This window comes from Amyelois transitella, chromosome 30 (genome assembly GCF_032362555.1).
Source record: "Amyelois transitella isolate CPQ chromosome 30, ilAmyTran1.1, whole genome shotgun sequence".
NCBI classification, from domain to species: Eukaryota; Metazoa; Arthropoda; class Insecta; order Lepidoptera; family Pyralidae; genus Amyelois; species Amyelois transitella.
The window spans coordinates 1,223,041-1,249,961 of record NC_083533.1 but is presented as its reverse complement, the minus strand read 5'-3'; the positions used below and the strand labels follow the sequence as shown (position 1 = coordinate 1,249,961).

Below are 26,921 nucleotides of genomic sequence, written 5' to 3'. Positions count from 1 at the left end.
TACTAGCTGCTGTCCGCGACTTCGTACGCTGATAATGTGAATGCAATAAACATCACGCCCCTTCCTTCTACCTTCCTACCTTCTACCTCCTAATAAACATCATAGAGGCAGACAGAAATTCCAAAAAAAGAAAACTCATTTTAGTGCCGTGTGGTTCTAGGCACCAATATAAATAATAATGGGACGACCTACTCCATTTCTTTCCCATGGATGTCGTAAAAGGCGACTAAGGGCTTATAAATGTGGGAATATGCATTTAGGCGATGGGCTAGCAACCTGTCACTATTTGAATCTCAATTCTATTGTCAACAAGCAGCTGAACGTCCAACGGCCTGTCCTGTCAAAGGATAAAGACGTGATTATATTAAAGAATAAATGAGGCGGACATACAGACGCGGTTATTTTTATCTACACTAATATTATAAAGAGGAAAACTTCGTTTGTTTGTTTGTTTGTTTGGTTGTAATGAATAGGCTCAAAAACTACTGGACCGATTTTAAAAATTCTTTCACCATTCGAAAGCTACATTATCCACGAGTAACATAGACTATATTTTATTTTGGAAAAAAATAGGGTTCTGTAATATATTTGGATTTTTCGGACACAAACTGAAAGAAATCAACCAAAAAGTTACTTATTTTGCGTACGCTGCCTCAACTACAAAAGATAGAACCATAAAATGTTTTAATTAATTGTAGATCTTATAAATATCTACAAAAAAGTCCGCGACACACTATACCTATCTATGTCGAGTGAGGCACAAAAACCACATTTTTATTTAAAAATCTAGAATTTTTTTTTGGTCTACATTTAAACGCGTTTTTTTTACTCATGCTATTAATCCTTATCAAAATAAATAATTTCATAAATAAGTACAGTTTATGTAGATAATATTTGGTCTTTGAATGATTAAAATTAGACGTTTGGTTTTGAAGTTGTGGTGGAATTAAAATATTACGATTTCTGCTGCACGGCCCGGGACTGCAGGCAGAAGTGACACTTTTGCCGGGAGCAAGACTTAGTTAGCCGCTTTGCGGGCGGTCCTTTAGTTAGTTCTAATAGAGATATACATATTTAGTATCGGCTGTGCATCCGTGCGAAGCCGGGGCGGGTCGCTAGTAATACTATATAGAGATTGCTATTTTAAAAAAATATTTTTAAGTAAATTTTCAAGAAAGAAAATAAACTGTACTACTATATAAATAAACGCGAAAAACACATATTTCCCTCAGTCACGATCACGTAATCTCAGAAACAAGTGAGCCAATAAAGAATAAATTTGACAGGAAGATAGACTGTGACTAATAGGAGTAGTAAAAAATGTCCACTGAGGTAGGATTTTTGTAAATTCCCGCGGTAATCTCATAGTATCTTTCTATCTTATCTTCTTAGTAACCTCCTCTTTCAGAGTGGGGGGTTAGAACAACAACTAATGATATCCAGAAGTACGCGGTCTGATGTGACCGAAATCGTCGCAATCGCGCGTCGATACGTAAAGCGATTGTAGCGCGACCTAGCGGATTGATACTTGGTTGTTTAAAATAGAATAGATTAGATTTATTTTCAAAATTGTATACAAAGTATCACTTATTGACGTCAAATCATATAAATCTAATTATAACTACTACCGCTTCCAAAACGCATGTGTAGAAGAAGCGGAAGAACAAACTACACTGCAGCATTTTACTCATAAATTGTATAAAAAAAAAGATATAAATAAAAATTACATAACAAAACTTAAACAATGACTAAAATTATTAATGTTTCTGATGAGAACAAAAGTATGCTATGCTGAGGATGTAATGCTGCAGTGTACTGCAGCATTTTCATCGGACGTCAATTCACAAATGCACAGATCTCTTAAATCTAAATCCTGGACATTGTCTACATTTAAAAAAGCATGAATGAATATAGAACTAATTTCATTTAAAACTAGCTGATGTTCGTGACTATATTACCGTTTCTGAACCGTTTTTGTTCAAGTCATGTTCGATCCATGCATACTTCTTTCGCTACATCCACATTTTTATTCAAATTCCAAATATTTATTCATAATTAAAGGATACTTCATATCGCTTAATAATTGTCAAATCTTTTGGTTTCACAACATTGGTTGACGTCAAATAAATTACTTTAAACTAAGTTAACTTACCGCTTCCGAGGCGTCAGTGCAGAAGCTGTAACAAACTGCACTGCAGCATTTTCTTCAAATATTCTTTAATTCTCTAAATGCAAGTTGAGCTGACCTTCTGCTATGATAAAATTGTATTGATGACCTTGTATCAAAACCGATCAAATTAAGGACGTCCTGGTAAAGGGTCAGGTCAAAAGTATCCGAAACCGCCGAGCTTGCATGAAGAGAGTTATGAATGTGGATGAAGCGAAGGAAATATGCAGAGATCGTGGAGGAAACGTGGACTCCGGGAAAGAGGCGTGATTTTATGTATGTACTAGAGGCCGCCCGCGACTTCGTCCGCATGGAAACCCTATCAATCCCGCGGGAACTCTGGGATAAAAAGTAGCCTATGTGTTATTCTGGGTCTTCAGCTACCTACATACCAAATTTCATGGTAATCGGTTCAGTAGTTTTTGCGTGAAAGAGTAACAAACATCCATACAAACTTTCGCCTTTATAATAGTAGTAGGATGTATGTATGTATCAAAACCAAACGGTCGTTGTACACAAGTTTCAGTCGCCACCACGGCTCGTTAAGTGATTGGCCCTCACGCCCAGCGGTCCGGACGCCGCCATTTTTATGTATTCGCTGTTTTTTATTGACAATAGCTGTGTTCAATGGTGTCCCCGCTAAACTTATCATGTCGGTCATACAAACAATCACGTCTTTTCCCCTTACGGGGTAGACAGACGGACTACAGTCTCAAAAAGGCCACATGCAGCCGTGTGGCTTAGTAACGAAACTAAGATTCAAATAGTGACAATTTGCTAGCCCATCACCTAAAAGAGAATCTCAAGTTTGTAAGCCTATCCCTAAGTCGCCTTTAACGACATCCATGGGAAAGAGATGGAGTGGTCCTATCCTTTTTTTCATTGGTGCCGGGAACCACACGGCATTCACCCTGAAAGACCACGTTTACCTTATTCGTGTCCTGAAATTGTACCAAGACATCATGATGTATACCTAAGCAGGTTGTCCATATGAATATTTATGCCATATATGGAATTCGTATAGCACGGCAAAATACGGCGGAGTCAGCCAAGCAGGTATTTATAAAGATTTAGTGTGGATAAGGCTTCATATAAATCCCTACTTATGTAAGTTACGGTTTGCCGTTTACCGCTTTTTTGCCCGACAGCGGCAAAGGGAGGTTATGAGTTCGTATCCTTGACATGTATCCATGGCTGTAAAGTTTGAAAATTAGAATAGAATAGAATAGATTTATTTTCAAAATTGGATACAAGGTATCACTTATTGACGTCACACCACTTAAATCTAATTATAACTACTACCGCTTCCAAAGCGCATGTGTAGAAGAAGCGGCGGAACAAACTACACTGCAGCATTTTCATCGGACGTCAATATACAAATATAGATCTCTTAAATCTAAATCATGGACGAATGCACATTGTCTACATTAAAAAACATGAATTAGATATTCTCTTCAATGTAAAAGAGATCGCTGACCGATAACAACATACAGCCAAAACTGGTAGAGATTTGAATATTGGCATTTAAAAGTTGGTTCCACGTTTTAGGAAACGATTTCCCGAAATTCCCACGAGAACGAAAATTAACGGGAATTTTAATTTCACGTGTAATGTAGGTACTCGTAAGTTGTATAAAAAAAAGATATAAATAAAAATAACATAACAACACTTAAACAATGACTAAAATAATTAATGTTTCTGATGAGAACAAAAGTACTTGTAATGAACATTTATGCAAATTAATGCATAAATTCCTTTTTTTTTCTTTCTTTAGAAATAATTTGACACGTCATAATCTTTGTCTATGGTCCTGTGATAAATTACAGTATTTACTTCGTAAATTCCATTTTTGAATCACAATGCTTGATCATAATTGAAATTATTTATTTTTTTAATGCGCGCGAATTTTGTTTCTTTGTTTGTAAATATATTTTTTTTCCAGCACCGTAGACATCGTGTCTTGCTCTAGGTACCTAGTTGATTTGTGATATAACACACATATGGTCACGTCTATATCCCTTGCGGGGTAGACAGAGCCAACAGTCTTGAAAAGACTGAATTGCCACGTTCAGCTATTTGGCTTAATGATAGAATTGAGATTCAAATAGTGACAGGTTGCTAGCCCTTCGCCTGAAAAAGAATCCTAAGTTTGTAAGCCTATCCCTTAGTCGCCTTTTACGACATCCGTGGGAAAGAGTTGGAGTGGTCCTATTCTTTTTTCTATTGGTGCAGTGAATCACACTGGTATGTCCAAATAAAGTAACTATTTTTAACAAACTGTTGTGCTATCATTCAGAAATCGCAAGGTCTTTGAACCGTTGCATGTTTCAATTCAACCATAGAATTAAGAACGCCAACAATATCTGTGCCGGTTTTGCCGTTTTAAGGTTTTTGGGTATTGTAAGCTTTTGTAGGCAACCGATGTTGTACACGAACATTGATTTAGTTTCTCAATTTAATTTTTTTAATTTATTTATGCACTCAAAATTATTTATTTACTAGCTGTGCCCGCGATTTCGTCCGCGCGGAATAGTTATTTTGGGCATCATTTAAGCTCTCAAGGAGGAATAATTTTCCCCGTTTTTTTTTCACATTTGCCATTATTTCTTCGCTCCAAATAGTTGCAGCGTGATGATAAATAGCCTAACGCCTTCCTCGATAAATCTATTAAACACAAAAAGAATTTTTTTTGTTTCTTTGTTTGTAAATATATTTTTTTTCCAGCACCGTAGACATCGTGTCTTGCTCTAGGTACCTAGTTGATTTGTGATATAACACACATATGGTCACGTCTATATCCCTTGCGGGGTAGACAGAGCCAACAGTCTTGAAAAGACTGAATTGCCACGTTCAGCTATTTGGCTTAATGATAGAATTGAGATTCAAATAGTGACAGGTTGCTAGCCCTTCGCCTGAAAAAGAATCCTAAGTTTGTAAGCCTATCCCTTAGTCGCCTTTTACGACATCCGTGGGAAAGAGTTGGAGTGGTCCTATTCTTTTTTCTATTGGTGCAGTGAATCACACTGGTATGTCCAAATAAAGTAACTATTTTTAACAAACTGTTGTGCTATCATTCAGAAATCGCAAGGTCTTTGAACCGTTGCATGTTTCAATTCAACCATAGAATTAAGAACGCCAACAATATCTGTGCCGGTTTTGCCGTTTTAAGGTTTTTGGGTATTGTAAGCTTTTGTAGGCAACCGATGTTGTACACGAACATTGATTTAGTTTCTCAATTTAATTTTTTTAATTTATTTATGCACTCAAAATTATTTATTTACTAGCTGTGCCCGCGATTTCGTCCGCGCGGAATAGTTATTTTGGGCATCATTTAAGCTCTCAAGGAGGAATAATTTTCCCCGTTTTTTTTTCACATTTGCCATTATTTCTTCGCTCCAAATAGTTGCAGCGTGATGATAAATAGCCTAACGCCTTCCTCGATAAATCTATTAAACACAAAAAGAATTTTTCAATTCGAACCAGTTGTTCCTGAGATTAACGCGTTCAAACAAACAAACTCTTCAGCTTTGTTATTAGTATAGATTAGGTAGTATTAAAATCATCCACACTAATAATAAAGAGGAAAGATTTTTGTATGTTTGTGTGGAATAAACTCAAAAACTACTGGTCCGATTTTGATAAAATTTGGCACAGATATAGAATAGACCTTCAAAAGTGACATAGGCATAAATTTGTTTTTACTCTTTGTTTATTTCAAAATATAAAACACAAAAATATGTCCACCCGTGCGAAGCCGGGGCGGGCCGCTAGTTAGTTATATACTCGTTAATATTTTTCAATGTAGACAATGTGCATGCGTCCACGATTTAGATTTAACAGATCTAAATTTGGAAATTGACGTCCGGTGAAAATGTTACAGTGTTGTTCGTTCCGCCGCTTCTTCTACACATGGACCTTGGAAGCGGTAGTAGATGAAATTAGAAATAAGTGATGTGACGTCAATAAGTGATACCTTGTGTCCAATTTTGAAAATAAAATATTCTGTTCTATACAGGAGCCTATAATACAGTAATTGTATTACAAAGGTGCTACTAATACAAACATACTTATGGTCACGTCTATAACCCTTGCGGGGTAGACAGAGCCAACAGTCTTGAATAGACTGAATGGCCACGTTCAGCTGTTTGGCTTAATGATATAATTGAGATTCAAATAGTGACAGGTTGCTAGCCCATCGCCTAAAAGAAGAATCCCGTTTTTGTAAGCCTATCCCTTAGCCGCCTTTTACGACATCCATAGGAAAGAGATGGAGTGGTCCTATTCTTTTTTGTATTGGTGTCGGGAACCACACAGCACAACTAATTTAAATAGAAATCTCTTCCAATAGACCCGTGAGAGGAGAGATGAATACTGGAACAGTATGACGTACGTAATTTGAAACTGAGTTTTCAAATTTGGAACTTAACAAATAATAGAGTGACATTCAAACGAACAGAAAATCGCGACGGTCAGTAACCCATTAACGGGATGTCCGTCGTTCAAAATTGTCGATATCGATAGACGGACTAATTTGGGCACGTCACTTGAGCCCGATGACGTCACGTGTCGGCGGAATAGCGTACGTGTTGGATGCGAGTGGTCGGTGACGGGAGTCTGGTTTTAATTTGGATTTGGATTTATTGCAACATAAGGAGTAAAACATGCAAAACAGCACAAAACAGACAGAGATGGTACAAAGGCAGACTTATCGATGATGCAGTCTCTTCCAGTCAACCTTTGGGTGGAAGGAAACCAAGCAGGAGATTGGCGTTGGCGCAGAGCTAGATAAATAAATGTTTAAACATAATACAATGCAAACAGAATATATATATTAAAATACTTATAAATACAAACAAATACATATAAATACACAGTGCCCTGATGCAATGTGTATATATATATATATGTACTTGAGGCCGCCCGCGACTTCGTCCGCATAGAAACCCTATCAATCCCGCGGAAACTCCGGAATAAAAAGTAGCCTATATGTTATTCTGGGTCCTCAGCTACCTACGTACCAAATTTCATTGTAATCGATTCAGTAGGTTTTGCGTGAAAGAGTAACAAACATCCATACTGACATCCTAACATATTCACAAACTTGCGCATTATAATATTAGTAGGATTTGTTATTACCATGTTTCAAGTAAATAAAGAATATTTCATTTCATTTCATTATATAGAATTTGAATCCATCAAACTTTAATATACATAATACATATATATTATGTATATTAAAGTGGTCAAAATAAAGACGTGATATATGTATGTATATATTTATTTACCAACCGGACAGTTCCTTTTTATCCATTTTTGGTAACTTCTAAGACATTCTGATCTCTCCAGAATGAACCTCAAAAGCAGAATGTGGTTAAAATCCCGTCTACTTTAACCAAATCCTTATTCCCCCGGAGACGGTAAAAACAATATTTGTCATAGTTTTATAGATGCCAAAGTTTAGTGATGGGGTGTTATCGATATCGATAATTTCTTTAAAAGTTCGACTTTAAGAAAATAAATAGTTCGAGGAAAATATTATCGTGATTCATATAGAACGTAGAGACATACATATATATAATCACGTCTTTTTCCTTACGGGGTAGACACATTCAACAGTTTTGTCTTCACAAAGGCGACGTGGGTACGTTTTGGGTAAATCTTATTTAATATTTAAATTAAAAAGAATGTTTCGAAATTGATTGAAAAGCAAATATGTAAATAGCCAAACAATCATTGTTAGTATATTTATGCTTTCTATAACACTAACCTTAAAGTTTTTCTGTTCGGTCAGCTGGTTGACTAGTAGAGAATGCCAAACGGCATTAAGTGCGCCTTTTGTACAAAACCGTTTTAAATAAATAAATAAATAACCTGTCACCGAGCTTACATGAAAAGAGTTATGAATGTGGATAAAGCGAAGGAAGTATGCAGAGACCGTGGCATGTGGAAAGAGGTAGTCTCTCTACCCCTCCGGGAAAGTGGCGTGATTTTATGTATGTTTGTATAACCTGCCACTATTTGAATCTCAATTCTATTATTAAGCCAAACAGCTGAACGTGGCCTCTCAGCTGATTGTATATATATATGTGTTAACGCACACCTTTAATGCCGTAAATACTTAAATTTAGTGCCACATTCAACAGACCTTGCATAATGCTATAACTCACAGCATTATGCAATTTAATGTAACCTTTTGGAAATTGCGAAACATTCATTGATTCACATAATCACGTTTTATCTCTTACGGGGTAGACAGTCTCGTAAAGATTTTAAGGCCATGTTTTCCTGTGTGGCTAAATGGTGGAATTGAGATTCAAATAATGAGAGGTTACTTTGCTAGCCCATCGACCTTAATCGATGGGCTAGCAAATTGGGATTCATTTTAAGAGAAGAATCCCAAATTGATTAACTTGTCCTATGATATTACACACAGCATGGAAAGAAAAACATTCGGCACATTTTTTTACCTACCAATCCAGCATGGCAAATTTCACTAGATGAATGTGCACCCATTCTCTTAATCGCATTTTACGACATCCATGGGAAAAAGATAACTTGCCAATATTGTGAAGCCTCACTTTCTATGCTACATAAATAAAGTATTTTAATTTTGGAACAGATATTATCGATATTGTTATCTAGATAATGTCCCATCACTAGCTCAGCAGGACTCGGGCGACACAAGAAAAACGTCTTCATAGCGCACCTGAGCGAGCACATCGATCTAATTTCTTGATACTTTTTTGTAATTGACATTTTGAAAAATAACTATAATGGATGCATTTTCCCAACAGTGGGAAACGTAGGTATTAGTTTTTTAAAATTGAATTTAAAATCTAACGTATACAATTTCTCTCTTCATTCATTAGAAACACATAAATATGTGTTTCTGCTGAATGGAAACGGTTTGACACACACACACACACACACATATATATATATTTCTAACCACGTCTATATACCTTGTTAGTTGAGCTGTTTGAATTCAAATAGTGAGAGGACGCTAGCTCATCGCCAAAAAAAAACCCACATTTATTAACCTATCCTCTAGTCATCGTTTACTACATCCATGGGAAAGAGATGGAGTGATCCTATTGTATGTATGTATGTTTTTAATTCAGATTGACAAAAAGTATCAAGACCTATTAGTCTCCAACATACCTCAGAAGCAGGTGTACATTGGAACACAAAACAATTACGAACATTATTTTATATTTAAATAGACTTTGTTTTTTATTAGCGGTACTTCGTGAATACTGATTCTGCGGGGGTACAAAATTTATTTGTGGTCTGTGTCGTAATGTGCTCACCTGTTACAAGAAATGGGTTAAGATTTGCGCGAATAATAAAAAAGGTGAATGTACTTGGATAGGTTAGGTTGGGTTAGTACATGTTATGTACATACATACATATAGATTTATGTATATACATACATATAGTCACGTTTAAATCCCTTGCGGGGTAGACAAAGCCAGCAGTCTTGAAAAGGATGAAAGGCCACATTCAGCTGTTAGGCTTAATAATAGAATTGGGTTTCCAATAGTAACAGGTTGCTTGCCCATAGCCTATAAAAAGAATCGCATGTTTATAAGCCCATTATTTAGTCGCCTTTTACGACATCCATGGGAGAGAAATGGAGTGGTCCTATTCTTTTTTGTTTTGGTGCCGAGAACCACACGGCATATATATATTTATGTATTTTGCATTCTTTTCTTAATTTGTATTAATTTTTGATTTAAATTAAGGTAGCCCGCGTAAAATATATAATCCAGCTAAATTCCATACCCGCCTTTCTTTCGAGAAATATTTTCTTAGTGCACCCTTAGACCACATTTAAGGAACTTACCTTTATAATCTCGCGAATCGTTAACTCCTTGTTAACAGATTTCATTGATAGTAAGTATTTTTATTATTTTTATACTGAACAAATTACACAGATTGAGTTAGCCTCGAAGTAAGTTTGTGACTCGTGTTACGAGATACTAACTCAACGATACTATATTTTATAATAAATACTTATATAGACAAACATCCAAGACCCAGGCCAATCAGAAAAAGTTCTTTTCTCATCATGGCCTGGCTGGGATTCGAGCCCGGGACCTCCAGTGCCACAGACAAGCGTACTACCGCTGCGCCACAGAGGCCATCATTGCTACTACGCTCAGATTGGGGAGGTACTGGCGAAATTAATAAATTATAATCTGACCGGCACTCGAACCCGGGACTTCTGGTGTCACACACAAGCGCACTTCCGCTGCGCCACAGAGGCCGTCTAATCATAGTGTGGTGCTTGGAAAAACCGCATCAAGTCCATTAGATGGTGACATAAAGTTGACTTGGCCCAGTCATTTGCGAGGGCCGTTGAGTGTGGTGGCAGAATCGCATTATGCAATTGACCACGTCAAACATTGTCGAGTGAGACCCATTATCTTATCAGGCTGGAGAGTATTCCCACGATCATCAGTTCTACATTCATTCGTGTTTTTTAATGTACACAATGTGCATTCGTCCACGATTTAGATTTAAGAGATCTATATGTTTGTAAATTGACGTCCGATGAAAATGCTGCAGTGTAGTTTGTTCCGCCGCTTCTTCTACACATGCGCTTCGGAAGCGGTAGTAGTTATAATTAGATTTAAGTGATGTGACGTCAATAAGTGATACCTTGTATCCAATTTTGAAAATAAATCAATTCTATTTTATTCTTTCAGTAAGGTTACCAAATTGAAATAATTTTTTTACCAAAATGTTGGCTGGAACCCCTACCCCGCAAGGGATAAAGACGTGACGTGATATGTATGTATATTTCGTATACCTAAATCATAACAATGTATTCTCTCGTCCACATTTCTATTCTGAGTTCGGATAATTGTAAACAGTTTGTTACCGCTTCTTCTGCGCCGACGCTTTGGAAGCGGCAGTAGGTAAACTTTATTTGACGTCAACCAATGTTGTGAAACCAAAAGGTATGACAATAATTAAGCGGTGACTGAAATGTGCCGTAATATTATATATAAAATTCTCGTGTCACAATGTTCGTTCCCGTAGGTAGGTACTCATCCGAAACGGCTTGACCGATTCTCATGTTTTGTGAGCATATTGAGTAGATCTGAGAATCGGCTAACATCTATTTTTCATACCCCTTAGTGATAGGGGTTGCCCACCCTTAACATCTTTTTTAACTGGAAATTACTTAAAAAATATTATTTATATGGCAAAATAACGTTTGCCGGGACAGCTTACTAGCTGAAAAAAAAAATTATTCTATGAATAAAAGTTTTGAATTTGTATAACGCAATTCTAAACCAATTCAAATGCTTTTTTTTAATAGAACCCTCCTAGGTTCAATAGCTTTTTTTTAAACTCAATACGCATTAGGGTTCTAGTTTTCATAGACCGCCTAGGTTTTAATAAACGATTATTATTATTTGTGTTAACAATTGTGGTTGACGTTTGGCACAAGTGAGAAGATGAAAGCGAGTTTGAAAATAATTTTTTTTCTCAACTCGTTCATCTTACTTCCTACTAATATTAAATGCGAATTTTTTTTCCTTAACTTATTACTCAGATGTCTTTTAAAAAAAATATATAGTAGGTACCTCTGTGGTGGTTCCCGGCACCAATACAAAAAAAGAATAGGACCACTCCATCTCTTTCCCATGGATGTCGTAAAAGGCGACTAAGGGATAGGCTTACAAACTTGGAATACTTTTTTAGGCGATGCGCTAGCAACCTGTCACTATTTGAATTTCAATTATATCATTAAGCCAAACAGCTGAACGTGGCCATTCAGTCTTTTCAAGGCTGTCGGCTCTGTCTATCCCGCAAGGGACATAGACGTGACCATATGTATAGTAGGTACCTACCCACACGTTTATAACCTGCCCCACACGACACGCGACTATTGTTTTAAACAATCTTTTGTTTTAATTCCGGCCAGGTGTCGCCTAATCTCATACAATTTCATACAAACGCACTTCTGTGTGGTAATGAGCGCATTTCCGTTTTATTTCACCTTTATTTTTTTAGCCGACTGCACTTTGAAGAGGTTTTTTGGTGTATTTTTTTTTTAAATTGCATAGGTTCTTGTCAAAAATTTTGTAGTTTATCATATATAATTTAATTGGGATGCATATAAGTCAAAAATATTTAGTAGTTTATCAAATAATTTTATTGAGATGCATTATAGTCAAAAATATTTAGTAGTTTCTCAAATAATTTTATTGGGATGCAAATAATTCAAAAATATTTAGTAATTTATCAAATAATTTAATTGGGATGCATTATAGTCAAAAATATTTAGTAGTTTATCAAATAATTTTATTGAGATGCATACTAGTCAAAAATATTAAGTAGTTTATCAAATAATCTAATTGGGCGATGGGTTAGCAAACTATCACTATTTGAATCTTAATTTATCTATAAGCGGGACCATACAGGTTGAATGTGGCTTTTCAGTCTTTTCGAGACTGTTGGCTTTGTATACCCCGTCGGGGATAGAGACGTGTCTTTTCGAGACTGTTTGTTCAGTCTACCTCGTAAAAATAGAGACGTGTTTTGGACATAAACTCTCGCTTATAAGCGATGAAAATGAATGGGAAACAATTAATATAATTTAATTAAAATTCATCCCTCGCGACTTATATTATGACCCTACAATTAATTCTTGCTCGGTAAACAATTTGAGTGTGACAGACTGGCAGACAATTGTATTTTGAATATTAATAATACAATTCAAAGCGAATATCAATTATCGTTAGTAGCGCCGGAGATCGCTTAAACCCAAAAATTCTATTAATTTCTGTTCCCGCGGGAATTTAGGGAAGTCCCGATAGAAAATTAAAGTGAAAAGAATTTATTTATAACATAGGTATTAAGGAACTACAGAATAGAATATAATAAAATAGATTGATTTTCAAAATCAATCTATTTTATTATTAAGAACGTGATGTGACGTCAATAAGTAGGTATCACTTATTGACGTCACATCACTTAAATCTAATTCTAACTACTACCGCTTTCAAGAAGCGGCGCAACAAACTAAACTGCAGCATTTTCACGGGACGTAAATTTACAAATAACAATACATAACAACACATTCACTATCTACTTTTATATATTTAGAATTCTATTTCCTATATCGCCGGGAACCACAAGGCACCAATAGAAAAAAGAATAGAACCAGTCCATTTCTTTCCCATGGATGTCGTAAAAGGCGATGGGCTAGCAAGCTGTCATTATTTGGTCTCAATTCTATTATTAAGCTAATCAGCTGAACGTGGCCTTTTAGTCTTTTCAAGACTATTTGCTCCGTCTCATCTACCCCGCAAGGGATGAGACGTGATTATATGTGTGCATGTAAAAAAAAGACTGGAGCATGACCACTGTAGGATTTGAACCTGTACCTCCCTGTGCATCACGGATTATATTCGGGCACCTTAACCGTTCGACCACCGACCCTTCTCATAACCTCATTACTGCATATTTGCGAGCCGAGGCGACATAAACAAACATGTTATTCGAGTTTGAGTAAACAGGATTATGAGACGGCCATTTTGGTGTAAACAATATTATTTTTTTTTTGTTTAAAAGCTGATCAGGGGATAATTAGTGAAAAATAGTTGGGTACCTTACAAAACGCCTTGGTCGCAATGTTGTTTTGGTGTAAACAATAACGTCTTGTAAAAGTTGATCAGGGGATGGCTATGGTGCCTGAAAATTGGATAAATATCGTTAAAACTTGTTTCATTCTTGTCTGGAAATAAGCAACCTTTTATGTTTCTAACTGGCTACAAATAAAAACTGAAATAAAATAGAACCACGAAAATAAAAACGTGACGATCGGAAGCAAAAAATAATTAAGTAAGTAAGTATTTATTATAAATTATAGTAGCGTTGAGTTAGTATCTCGTAACACAAGTCTCGAACTTACTTCGAGGTTAACTCAATCTGTGTAATTTATCCCGTATAGGACATTCATTTATTTATAAAATCCAAGAAACGTACCTACTCTGTATATGTGCTTACATTCATACATTTATATGTATGCGATTATTCACGTACATACATATGGTCACGTCTATATCCCTTGTGGGGTAGACAGAGCCAACAGTCTTGAAAGAACTGAATAGCCACGTTCAGCTATTCGGCTTAATGATAGAATAATCACGTCTACCTATATCCCTTGCGGGGTAGACAGAGCCGACAGTCTTGAAAGAACTGAATGGCCACGTTAAGCTATTTGGCTTAATGATAGAATAATCACGTCTACCTATATCCCTTGCGGGGTAGACAGAGCCGACAGCCTTGAAAAGACTGAAAGGCCACGTTCAGCTGTATGGCTTCATGATAGGATTGTGATTCCACTGACAGGTTGCTACTTGTATGTGCCTGTGACATATAAAAAAAAGCAATCCCCATAAAACGAAACATAAAAATGATACCCCGTGACGTCATTGCCATAAAAAACCATTAGTGCTGGAATCATACTGAAATGAACAATAGTTTTATGACTTTGAAAATCGTGGAAAAATTTAATATCCAATAATCTTTTATATCTTTAGTCTCGGCCATTTTCTAACGCACACCATAATCGTTGATGTAGTAAAAGGCGATTAAGGGAAAGGCTAATAAATTCGGGATTCTTTCAGGCGAGAGGCTAGCAACGTGACACTCGATCTCAATTTTACAAAACCATACAGCTGAACTAGGCTTTTATAGTCTTAAAAAGATTGTTGGCTCTGTCTACCCCGTGAAGAATAAGACGTGATTATGTTTGGTGTAGTGGCGGTGTACTCACCTTTAAACAGGTTCCGGGTTCTAATCCCAGCACCGAAAATTAAACACATACATATACATATGTATGTGTGTGTTTAATTTTCGGATTTCGGATATTTAATGATAAAAAGTCTAAAGCCTTATTCGATAAATGGTCAATTAAACACAAAAAGAATTTTTCAATTCGAACCAGTATTTTCTGAGATATTTTATATAGATTTTCTTCAGCTTTATAATATTAGTATAGATATGATTAATAGCTGCGGGCGAAAGCTAGTTAATACAATTACATGTCATTCACCTTTCTTTTTTTTATAAGATACCTCAGAATAGTTAGATAATAATGATCCATTATAATAACTGATAAAAATCTATGTAACACAAGGGTGTACAAATATTTGAAAGACTCGTCATTAACAACCCTATATTTATTCGTAACAAACAGACAGGCGATCGTTATATATAGATAAACGAATAATGACCTGTTCATATGGTATACTATGAAACACCCGTGCAAACTAACGATTTTTCCCTTTTATATACCTACATACATATAATCACGTCTATATCCCTTGCGGGGTAGACAGAGCCAACAGTCTTGAAGACTGATAGGCCACGTTCAGCTATTTGGCTTTAAGATAGAATTGAGATTCAAATAGTGACAGGTTGCTAGCCCATCGCTTAAAGAAGAATCCCAAGTTTGTAAGCCTACCCCTTAGTCGCCTTATACGACATCCATGAGAAGTCGATGGGAGTGGTCATATTATTTTTTTCTATTGGCGCCGGGAACCACACGGCACTTATTAACTTCATTTATTTACGCATCGCGTTAATATTAGATGGCGCTGATACAAATTCGCGTTTACTTTCGCGACGTCGTTGGTCCTATTCTTAAATAAAATATTTGAATTAACATTACAAATATTTGATTGATTAATGTCTTGTATAGCATGTAACTATTAACTCCTGTAAACTTATTGTCGGCTACTTTTAACGTTATACATATATATGTTCTATAACATTGGTTACCATAGGACAGGCATGTTGCCTAGTGTGGGACCAATTGTATAACCAATTGTAGCAAACCTAAATGTTAATAAAAATAAATTTCAATTTCAATTTCAATTTCTCGTCACACTTTACCAGGCGGAGGCTGCACATTCCCGCCGGGGTGGACAGGCAGCTGGTTCCTGTCCGGGAATCCGGGACTCATCGCAATCAACTCCACTCACATCCAATCGAAGGGGGAGTGCTCTGAGACCGACTCCTATGACAAATTTCTGTTGTATGACAGGTGAGGAATTAATTAACTTCATACATACATACGGTCACGTCTATATCCCTTTAGGGGTAGACAGAGCCAACGGTCTTGAACAGACTGAATGGCCACGTTCAGTTGTTTGGCTTAATGATAGAATTGGGATTCAAATAGTGACAGGTTGCTAGCCCATCGCCTAAAAAAAGAATCCCAAGTTTGGAAGCCTATCCCTTAGTCGCCTTTTACGACATCCACGGGAAAGATATGGAGTGGTCCTATTCTTTTTTGTATTGGTGCCGGGAACCACACGGCACAATCAATATCAATTTTAACCTTTTTTTTCATCAATAATTACAGGAGTGACGACTGCTACAGATGCATGGTGATACATGAAAAACACAAATATGTGTTGCAGTATAAAGAGAGTAAGTAATTTTGTATATATTTTTTATAGTTTTTTTTTAATTACATACATATGTATAATCACGTCTACACCCCTTGTGGGGAAGACAAACCCAATGAAAGTCTTGAAAAGACCTGCCTACAAGATGACGTCACGCTGTGAAAACTAAAAGAACAGCAGTAGCTCAATAGAGGGATCTCCTTAATTTTATTACAGGCCTAGCAGTATTTGGATCCAATAGATTTATAAGATGTCATTGTCAGAGTTACTCAAAATGAAGAAATAAACCATCCACGCGAAGACCGACGCCCTCGCGGACGGAGTCGCGGGCGAAAGCTAGTATCTTAATAAATCTGTGAAAAAGATGAGAGGTTATATTAAAATACAGTTTTATTTCATACATATAGTCACTTCTATATCCAGAGGAATAGTCTGAAAAGACTGAAAGGCCACGTTCAGCTGTTTGGCTTAATGATAGAATTGAGATTCAAATAGTGACAGGTTGCTAGCCCATCGTCTACAAGAATCCCAAGTTTATTAGCCTTTCCCCTATTCGCATTTTATGACATCCATGGGAAAGAGATGGAGTGTTCCTATTCTTTTTTGTATTGGTGCCGGGAACCACACGGCACTAATTATATTCTAACTCCTGGCGATGGTCCAGGGTAAATTAAGAATTTACCCTGTAATTAAAATAAGTTGCGGGAACCACAGGTCACAACTTACTTTAAGATAGCAGAATTTGTATTATTAGATTATAACTTTAATAATAATTGTTCCTTCTCAAATTTCAGCATACTGCTCACCAAAAGACACGCTATCGTCTATATGCGAGATGATAAGCGGCGACGCGGCGCTCTACTCGATGTTCCGGAAGGAGCCCCGGCCCGTGCCCGAGCAGTGTCCGTTCCACCCGCCGCCGTTCACTTTCACTTACAACCGGTGAGCGGAGACTCTGACACTTGGATATCACTAAACACTCGTCTGACACAAAACACTCTTAAAAATTCCAAAAATCACTCGTCCTTTTAATTCCGAAATTCTTGCATGATAAGATATCTTAATGTGGATGAAACAAAATAAGAATGCAGGGATACATAGATGCACTTACAACCGGTGAGTGGAGACTCTGACACTTGGATATCACTAAACACTCGTCTGACACAAAACACTCGTAAAGTAACTCAAACACTCTTAAAAATTCCAAAAATCACTCGTCCTCTTACTCCGGAATTCTCGCATGACAAGTTGGATACTTGTCTTGTGATCAAGCCAGAGAAGTTTTTATAGTACCACATAATTAAAACGCGAAGCTCAAGACCGAGCGGGATGGCGACGCACTGTGGATGCCCTCTGCCCCAGCTAGGGGACATAGGACCTTAAGTCAAGACATAATTAAACCTCTTTATCTCCGTCTCCAGTGGGTCCGGTGACTGCACGAACCCGCCTTCTCGCGCGGAGTCCTGCACTGATGATGCCAGGTTGCTGCTTCGATATATGGCATGCCCTGACGTGCCAGGGACAGAGAGCAATGGTTAGTTAATCTATACTTTCTATACTTATAATATAAAGCTGAAGAGTTTGTTTGTTTGAACGCGCTAATCACAGGAACTAGTGGTTCGAATTGAAAAATTATTTTTGTGTTGACTAGACCATTTATCGGGGAAGGCTTTAGGCTATATAACATCACGCTGCAACTATTAGGAGCGAAGAAATAATGGAAAATGTCAAAAAGACGGGGTAAATTATTCATCCTTTGAGGGTTTCAATGATGCCCAAAATAACTATTCCACGCGGACGAAGTCGCGGCCACAGCTAGTTATTCATACATACATAAAATCACGCCTCTTTCCCGAAGGGGTAGGCAGAGACTTGCCAAGATCTCTGCACACTTCCTTCGATGAAGCGAATATTAACATAATTATTCATACCAACATTAAGTTATGAATGTCGATGAAGCGAAGGAAGTATGCAGAGATCGTGGCAATTGGAAAGATGTAGTCTCTCCGGGAAAAGCGTGATTGTATGTATATATGTATTTATGTATTATATTATAATAAACTAGCTATCCCGGCAAACGTTGTTTTGCCATATATAAATAATTTGTTAGTAATTTCTAATAAAAAAATGCTAAGGGTGAACAATTATTTACCACTAAGGGGTATGAAAAATAAATGTTGGCCGATTCTCAGACCTAGTCAATATGCTCACAAAATTTCATGAGAATCGGTCAAGCCGTTTCGAAGGAGTACGGGAACGAACATTGCGACACGAGAATTTTAGAATATACATGTAAGATGTGGCGACATGTCCAAACGTCATTGGCCATCGACCAATCACAGCGAGAATACGACGCGCTCAGCCAATAGCAGCGAAGACTGTGCCGATATCACAAACGTCACAACGCCAATCACAGCGCGTGTGCTAAATCGCGAAAAGAGATGGGGTGGTATTATTCTATTAAATTGCCTGGGACTACACGATACCCGAAGTGGACACAAAGACCCTTACTCATTATCACTGTATCATTTCCAGTTGAGGAGCTCGTCTGCCTGGCGACGTGGAAGGAGGGTTCCACCAGATACCTGGTGGGGCAGATATCGCAAGTCAACAGGAGGAATTCCATCGCCTCCGATGAGGATACTTACAGGTACGCAGCTGAAATAATCGTAAAAGGCGACTATGAGATATGCTTATAAACTTGGGATTGTTTGTTCTTTTAGGCGATGGGCTAGCAATCTGCCACTATTTGAATCCCAATGATGGAAATCATTAAGCCAAACGGCTGAACGTGGCCTGTCAGTCTTTCCAAGACCGCTGGCTCTGTCTATTCCAAAGTGTCGGGAACCACACGGCACGGTTTTAAATAAGTTGCAAAATAAGCCTCCTCGTTGGGCCCAATTGTGTTAATTATGATCATGTTTTAAATTCTAGATGCTTCATCTACAAAGGTCAACATAGCGACAAGACGATGACATACAACATAGCGCAGTCGGGTGACGCCACGTGCAACGGCTTGTCGTCGCCCACAGACGGCAGTAGGACCATGAAGCTTACTAACAGTGAGTATTTTATCCTCTTATTGTGTTAAAAAGCGAATTATAACATCGAAAAACAAAATAACGTTAAAAAAGGTAAAACTTCACCTTAAAGGTAAAATTACTTATTAAAGGCAAATTGCACCATAAAGGCAAAATTACACATTAAAGGCAAAATTACACATAAAAGGCATAACATCGTTAAAGGGAAAATGTCTCTAAAAATTGGCAAAACAATGTCAAGCAAAACAAAATGATGTCAAAAGAAATATTCTCTTCATGAGAACATATATATAATATGAAAGGTCAACATAGCGACAAAATTATGACATACATAGCGCAGTCGGGAGACGCCACGTGCAACGGCTTGTCGTCGCCCACAGACGGCAGAAGGACCATGAAGCTTACTAACAGTGAGTATTTTATTGAGTAACCCCTCTTCTTATTATGTCAAATAAGAAGAATGTCAAATAAAGCGAATTATAACTTCGAAAAATTACAAAAGAACGTAAAAAAGTGAAAGTTCGCCTTTAAGGTAAAATTACTTATTAAAGGCAAATTACACATTAAAGGCAAAATTACACATTAAAGGCAAAATTACGCATGAAAGGCATAACATCGTTAAAGGGAAAATGTCTCTAAAAATTGGCAAAACAATGTCAAGCAAAACAAAATGATGTCAAAAGAAATATTGGCTTCATGAGAACATACATATAATATGAAAGGTCAACATAGCGACAAAATTATGACATATATAGCGCAGTCGGGAGACGCCACGTGCAACGGCTTGTCGTCGCCCACAGACGGCAGTAGGACCATGAAGCTTACTAACAGTGAGTATTTTATTGAGCAACCTCTCCTCTTATTGTGTCAAAAAGCGAATTATAACCTCGAAAAATGACAAAGGAACGTAGAAAAGGTAAAACTTCGCCTTTAAGATAAAATTACTTATTAAAGGCAAATTACACATTAAAGGCAAAATTACATATTAAAGGTAAAATTACACATTAAAGGCAAAATTACACATGAAAGGCATAACATCGTTAAAGGGAAAATGTCTCTAAAAATTGGCAAAACAATGTCAAGCAAATCAAAATAATGTCAAAAGAAAAACTGGCTTCATGAGAAATAATATGAAAGGTCAACATAGCGACAAAATAATGACATACATAGCGCATTCGGGAGACGCCACGTGTAACGGCTTGTCGTCGCCCACAGACGGCAGTAGGACCATGAAGCTTACTAACAGTGAGTATTTTATTGAGAAACCCCTCCTCTTATTGTGTCAAAAAGCGAATTATAACCTCGAAAAATGGCAAAGGAACGTAAAAAAGTGAAAGTTCGCCTTTAAGGTAAAATTACTTCTTAAAGGCAAAATTACACGTGAAAGGCATAACATCGTTGAAGGGAAAAAGTCCCCAAAAATTACACAACGACTTAAAATTGGCAAAACAATGTTAAAAAAGTCAAAATGATGTCAAAGGCCATACTGGGTTCATGAGAACGTATATAATATGAAAGGTCGACATAGCGACAAAATTATGACGTACATCGCGCATTCGGGAGATACCACGTGCAATGGTTTGTCCTCGCCCACAGACGGCAGAAGGACCATGTAACTTACTTACTGTGGGTATATTATAAAGAAACCGTGTCAGAAAGCGAATTATAATCTCACAAAGAAGGTAAAACTACGCTTTAAAAGCAAAATTACTTCTCAAAGGTATAATTACAAGTAAAATGCTTAACAATAAATTACTCCTGCCGTGTGGTTCCCGGCACCAATACAAAAAAGAATAGGAAAACTCCATATCTTATCATATCCCATGGATGTCGTAAAAAGCCACTAAAGGGATAGGCTTACAAACTTGGGATTCTTTTTTTTTTGGCGATGGGCTAGCAACCTGTCACTATTTGAATCTCAATTCTATCATTAAGCCAAATAGCTGAACGTGGCCATTCAGTGTTTTCAAGACTGTTGGCTCTGTCTTCCCCGCAAGGGATATAGACGTGACCATATGTATGTACGTATGATATTATGTTTAAACATTTATTTATCCTGCTCTGCGCCAACGCCAATCTCCTGTTTGGTTTCCTCCCACCCGAAGAGACTGCATTAGCGATAAGTCTGCTTTTGTACCACCTGTGTTTGTTTTCTGCTGTTTTGTATGTTACACTCTTATGTTGCAACAAAAGAGTTTTATCTACATACATATATATCGTGAAACGATAACGAAACCGAAACCGCCGAGCTTGCGTGAAGAGAGTTATGGAGTGGATGAAGCGAAGGAAGTGTGCAGAGATCGTGGCAAGTGGAAAGAGGTAGTCTCAGCCTACCCCTCCGGGAAAGAGGCGTGATTTTATGTATGTATATATATCGTATATTTTCCAGGCGACGACGAACACAACCGCTGCCACTTCCCACCCTGGATCGTGGACCACCACAAGTGGTACAGTCTGGACCACTCGCACCAGTACCACTTCACCAAGAAGAACGCCACGCTCAAGGTATGAATATATATAAAAAATAACAATATACTAACAGAAATACAGATGAATGTAATGGTATTATTCTTTTAAATTGCTTGAAACCACACGATACCCGGAGTGGTCACAAAGACCCTTAAATAAATATATACGGGACAAATTACACGGATTGAGTTAGCCTCGAAGTAAGTTCGAGACTTGTGTTACGAGATACTCAATGATACTATATTTTATAATAAATACTTATATAGATGAACATCCAAGACTTTAAATGCGAAAGTTTGTGAGTATGTCAGGATGTCGCTACGGATGTTTGTTACTCTTTCACGCAAAAACTACTGAACCGATAACGATGGAATTCGGTATGTGGGTAGCTGAAGACCCAGAATAACACATAGGCTACTTTTTATCTCAGAGTTCCCGCGTGTTTGATAGGGTTTCCTTGCGGACGAAGTCGCGGGCGGCCTCTAGTATTAAATAAATATAAATATATACGGGACGAATTGCACAGATTGGGTTAGCCTCGAAGTAAGTTCGAGACTTGTGTTACGAGATACTAAACTCAAGGTCAAAGGCATTCCTCGAACTTATTGATAGAATTGAGATTCAAAAGCTACAGGTTGCTAGCCCATCGCCTAAAAGGATTTTGTCTCAATTTTATAAGCGTAACCTTGTATTATGTATTTAATTGCTTTTGTTTTTATTTTTTCATGTCAAACTAACAGCCCAAAAATTGTTTACCAATCTGTGAATAACGGTGTGGGCTATATTGTTACTACTTAAGCATATAACAACTTTTAATATGTCTTTATAATATAGCTGTTTGTTATTCCTAATGAATAAATAAATAAATTTCTTACTTTCACAGATTATGAATGCAGATGGCTCCTTTGAGGAGAAGAGGCTGGTCTGCCACTCCATCTTGGAGCAGAAAGACAAGAAGCACATAAAACTGATCGCCCACGTAACCAGGGGATGGTGAGTGAAACTCCTAAAGAATAGAATAGAATAGAATAGATTTATTTTCAAAGTGAAAGTTGGGTATGGCAAAAGAAGCACGAAAGCAGAATAAATGCTGTGGAAATGAGAGCGTTAAGGAGTATGTTGGGTGTGAAATTGAGTGACCGGATAAGGAACAGCGTGATAAGGGAATGTTGTGATGTGAAAGAAGATGTAGTTACAGGAATAGAAAAGGGTATGTTGAGATGGTTCGGTCATGTGGAGAGGATGAATGAAAACAGGTTGACTAAGCAGATATACAAGGAGAGTGTGGAGGGAAAGGTCGGGGTGGGAAGACCTAGACGAACGTATCTTGATCAAATTAAGGACGTCCTGGTAAAGGGTCAGGTCAAAAGTGCCCGAAACCGCCGAGCTTGCATGAAGAGAGTTATGAATGTGGATGAAGCAAAGGAAGTATGCAGGGATCGTGGCAAGTGGAAAGAGGTAGTCTCTGCCTACCCCTCCGGGAAAGAGGCGTGAGTTTATGTATGTATGTATGTTATTTTCAAAATTGGATACAAGGTATCACTTATTGACGTCACATAACTTAAATCTAATTATAACTACTACCGCTTCCAAAGCGCATGTGTAGAAGAAGCGGCGGAACAAACTACACTGCAGCATTTTAATAGGACGTCAATTTACAAATATAGATCTCTTAAATCAAAATCGTGGACGAATGCACATTGTCTACATTAAAAAACATGAATGATATTGCTACGTTATTTAAAATTGGCAATCCATAAAATATATCCTTCTTCCTTCTTGCGTCGTAAACCTCATTACTGAGGGTCGTGAACTCCCCGGAGACAAGTCAGTTTAGAGCGCACTACGTCTCTCCACCTTGCCCGGTCCTTAGCGGTGTGGAGCGCCTCATGTAGGTCCTTATTCAGCGTCGAACGTATCTGGTCGGTCCATCTAAGTGGGCTACGTTCCCTTGATCGTTTCTCCTCTACCTAGCCGGTGATCATCAGCTGTTCCAAATTGTCGCCATCTTTGCGGGCTATGTGGCCAAAAAAATCCAGGATTCATCGTAAACAGGTGGTGGAAAGCCTAGTTTGGATGTTGTGTTCACGAAGAAAGAATAATATATATATATATTATTAAAATCTCATATAAATAAATCAATCTGAACAATGTATTCTCTCGTCCACATTCAATTCTAAGGTTGGTTATTTGTGAAGATGATGTAGAACTGTACTTACATGAATAAAATACAATATAATATACATAATAATTAAGATTTAAACTTACATGTATTTTTTTTTAATTTTAATTCCAGCGAATCCGGCCATGTCTGCCTCAAGTTTTACAGGAGGGAAGGGAACGTTCTAGAACTCCAGCAGGGCACGGGGCTGTGGGAACTGGCGCAGGACGCTTGTTCAGAGAACACGCCGCTACCCTACATTACTTTGATAAGTATGTTCTTTATATATCTCTTTATATATCTTTGTCTTTATATATATAAGTATTTAAGGAAATCACTGCAAAAGATTGTGCAGTGATTTTCTTTAAATACTTATATATAGATAGATAGATAGATAGACTCTTTATTGCATCATAAGAAAAAGAAAAACAGGAAAAAAAAAGGTAATGAAGTACAAAGGCGGACTTGTCGCTAAAGCAATATCTTCCAGTCAATATATATACATATATATATAGTTACGTCTGTAACCCTCGCGTAGACAGAGTTTACAGTCTTGAAAATACTGAAAGGTCACGTTCAGCTGTGTGTCTTAATCATGGGATTGAGATTCAAATAGTGACAGGTTGCTAGCCCATCGCCTCAAAGAAGAATCCCAAGTTAAAAAGCCTATCCCTTAGTCGCTCTACACAACATCCACGGGAACGATATGGAGTGGTCCTATTCTTTTTTGTTTTATTGGTGCATGATGTATTGGTGCCGTGAACCACGGCAATTCTAATCGGTGCCGGGAACCACACGGCACTTTTTATCGGTGCCGGAAACCACACGGCACTTTTTATCGGTGCCGGGAACCACACGGCACTTTTTATCGGTGCCGGGAACCACACGGCACTTTTTATCGGTGCCGGGAACCACACGGCCATTTTTATACGCGTTATAACTTGTTATGCAATTTTAATAACAATATAATCGTATTGTTTCAGCCACGTCGCTCCTCCCAATGCGTTGTCCAATTTTCGGGCGATACGCTGTTACTAGCGCCGCGCCGGACAGGAGGCGGAGACGACAGCAAGTCACCATCGGTATGTTTGGACGTTAAACAGATATAAACAAAGGCATATTTTCCCTTAGTCGCCTTTTATGATATCTCGGCTCCTCTCCATAGTGGTGAGGATGCAACCACAACTAACGCTAGTACATACATATGGTCGCGTCTATATCCCTTGCGGGGTAGACAGAGCCAACAGTCTTGAAAAGACTGAATGGCCACGTTCAGCTATTTGTCTTTATGAAAGAATTGAAATTCAAATAGTGACAGGTTGCTAGCCCATCGCCTAAAAAAAAAGAATCCCAAGTTTGTAAGCCTATACCTTAGTCGCCTTTTACGAAATCGATGGGAAAGAGATGGAGTGGTCCTATTCTTTTTTCATTGGTGCCGGGAACCACACGTCTCTATACAGGCATATTTTCATCCGTACATGATAGAGCGTCGATGGTCGAATTGGTAAGATGCCTGGTTGAAGTGCGTGTGGCGCTAAAAAGGCCGCAGGGTCGTATCTCACCTCGGCCGTTTGTGCCAATGAGTATTTTCTAAGTTATGTACACTAGTTTGAATACTAACCGATGCTCTAAAGGTCGAGTCTCACCTCGGCCATTTGAACCAATGACTATTTTCGAAGTTATGTACTGTAACGTAACATAACATGTACCAATGAGTATTTTCAAAGTTATGTACATTAGTTTGAATACTAACCGATGCTCTAACGGTCGAATCCCACCTCGTACGTGTGCCAATGAGTATTTTCAAAGTTATGTACACTAGTTTGAATACTAACCGATGCTCTAACGGTCGAATCCCTCACCTTAGCCGTGGTGTACCAATGAGTATTTTCAAAGTAATGTACACTAGTTTTGAATACTAACCGATGCTCTAACGGTCGAATCCCTCACCTTAGCCGTGGTGTACCAATGAGTATTTTCAAAGTAATGTACACTAGTTTTGAATACTAACCGATGCTCTAACGGTCGAATCCCTCACCTTAGCCGTGGTGTACCAATGAGTATTTTCAAAGTAATGTACACTAGTTTTGAATACTAACCGATGCTCTAACGGTCGAATCCCTCACCTTAGCCGTGGTGTACCAATGAGTATTTTCAAAGTAATGTACACTAGTTTTGAATACTAACCGATGCTCTAACGGTCGAATTTCATCTCGGCCGTGTACCAATGAGTATTTACAAAGTTATGCACACTAGTTTGAATACTAACCGATGCTCTAACGGTCGAATGTCATCTCGGCCGTGTACCAATGAGTATTTACAAAGTTATGTACACTAGTTTGAATACTAACCGATGCTCTAACGGTCGAATCTGAACTTGGCCGTGCACCAATGAGTATTTTTAAAGTTATGTACATTAGTTTGAATACTAACCGATGCTCTAACGGTCGAATCCCACCTCGGCCATTTGAACCAATGACTATTTGCGAAGTTATGTACTATAACGTAACGTAACATGTACCAATGAGTATTTTCAAAGTTATGTACATTAGTTTGAATGCTAACCGATGCTCTAACGGTCGAATCCCACCTCGTACGTGTGCCAATGAGTATTTTCAAAGTTATGTATACTAGTTTGAATACTA

At 37.7% G+C, this 26,921-nt stretch overlaps 1 protein-coding gene across 1 annotated transcript in view; it reads left to right on the top strand.

Moving 5' to 3' along the window:
• The window catches only part of LOC106142102 (uncharacterized), a 126,914-nt gene that overhangs the window by 92,697 nt on the left and 7,296 nt on the right, over positions 1-26,921 (top strand). The window contains exons 3-12 of the mRNA XM_060952949.1: positions 16,091-16,238; positions 16,560-16,627; positions 17,400-17,547; positions 18,027-18,139; positions 19,141-19,255; positions 19,540-19,667; positions 22,036-22,151; positions 22,999-23,108; positions 24,412-24,548; positions 25,260-25,358. Of these exons, the coding sequence (XP_060808932.1) occupies positions 16,091-16,238; positions 16,560-16,627; positions 17,400-17,547; positions 18,027-18,139; positions 19,141-19,255; positions 19,540-19,667; positions 22,036-22,151; positions 22,999-23,108; positions 24,412-24,548; positions 25,260-25,358 (1,182 nt within the window). The remainder of the gene's footprint in view (positions 1-16,090; positions 16,239-16,559; positions 16,628-17,399; positions 17,548-18,026; positions 18,140-19,140; positions 19,256-19,539; positions 19,668-22,035; positions 22,152-22,998; positions 23,109-24,411; positions 24,549-25,259; positions 25,359-26,921) is intronic.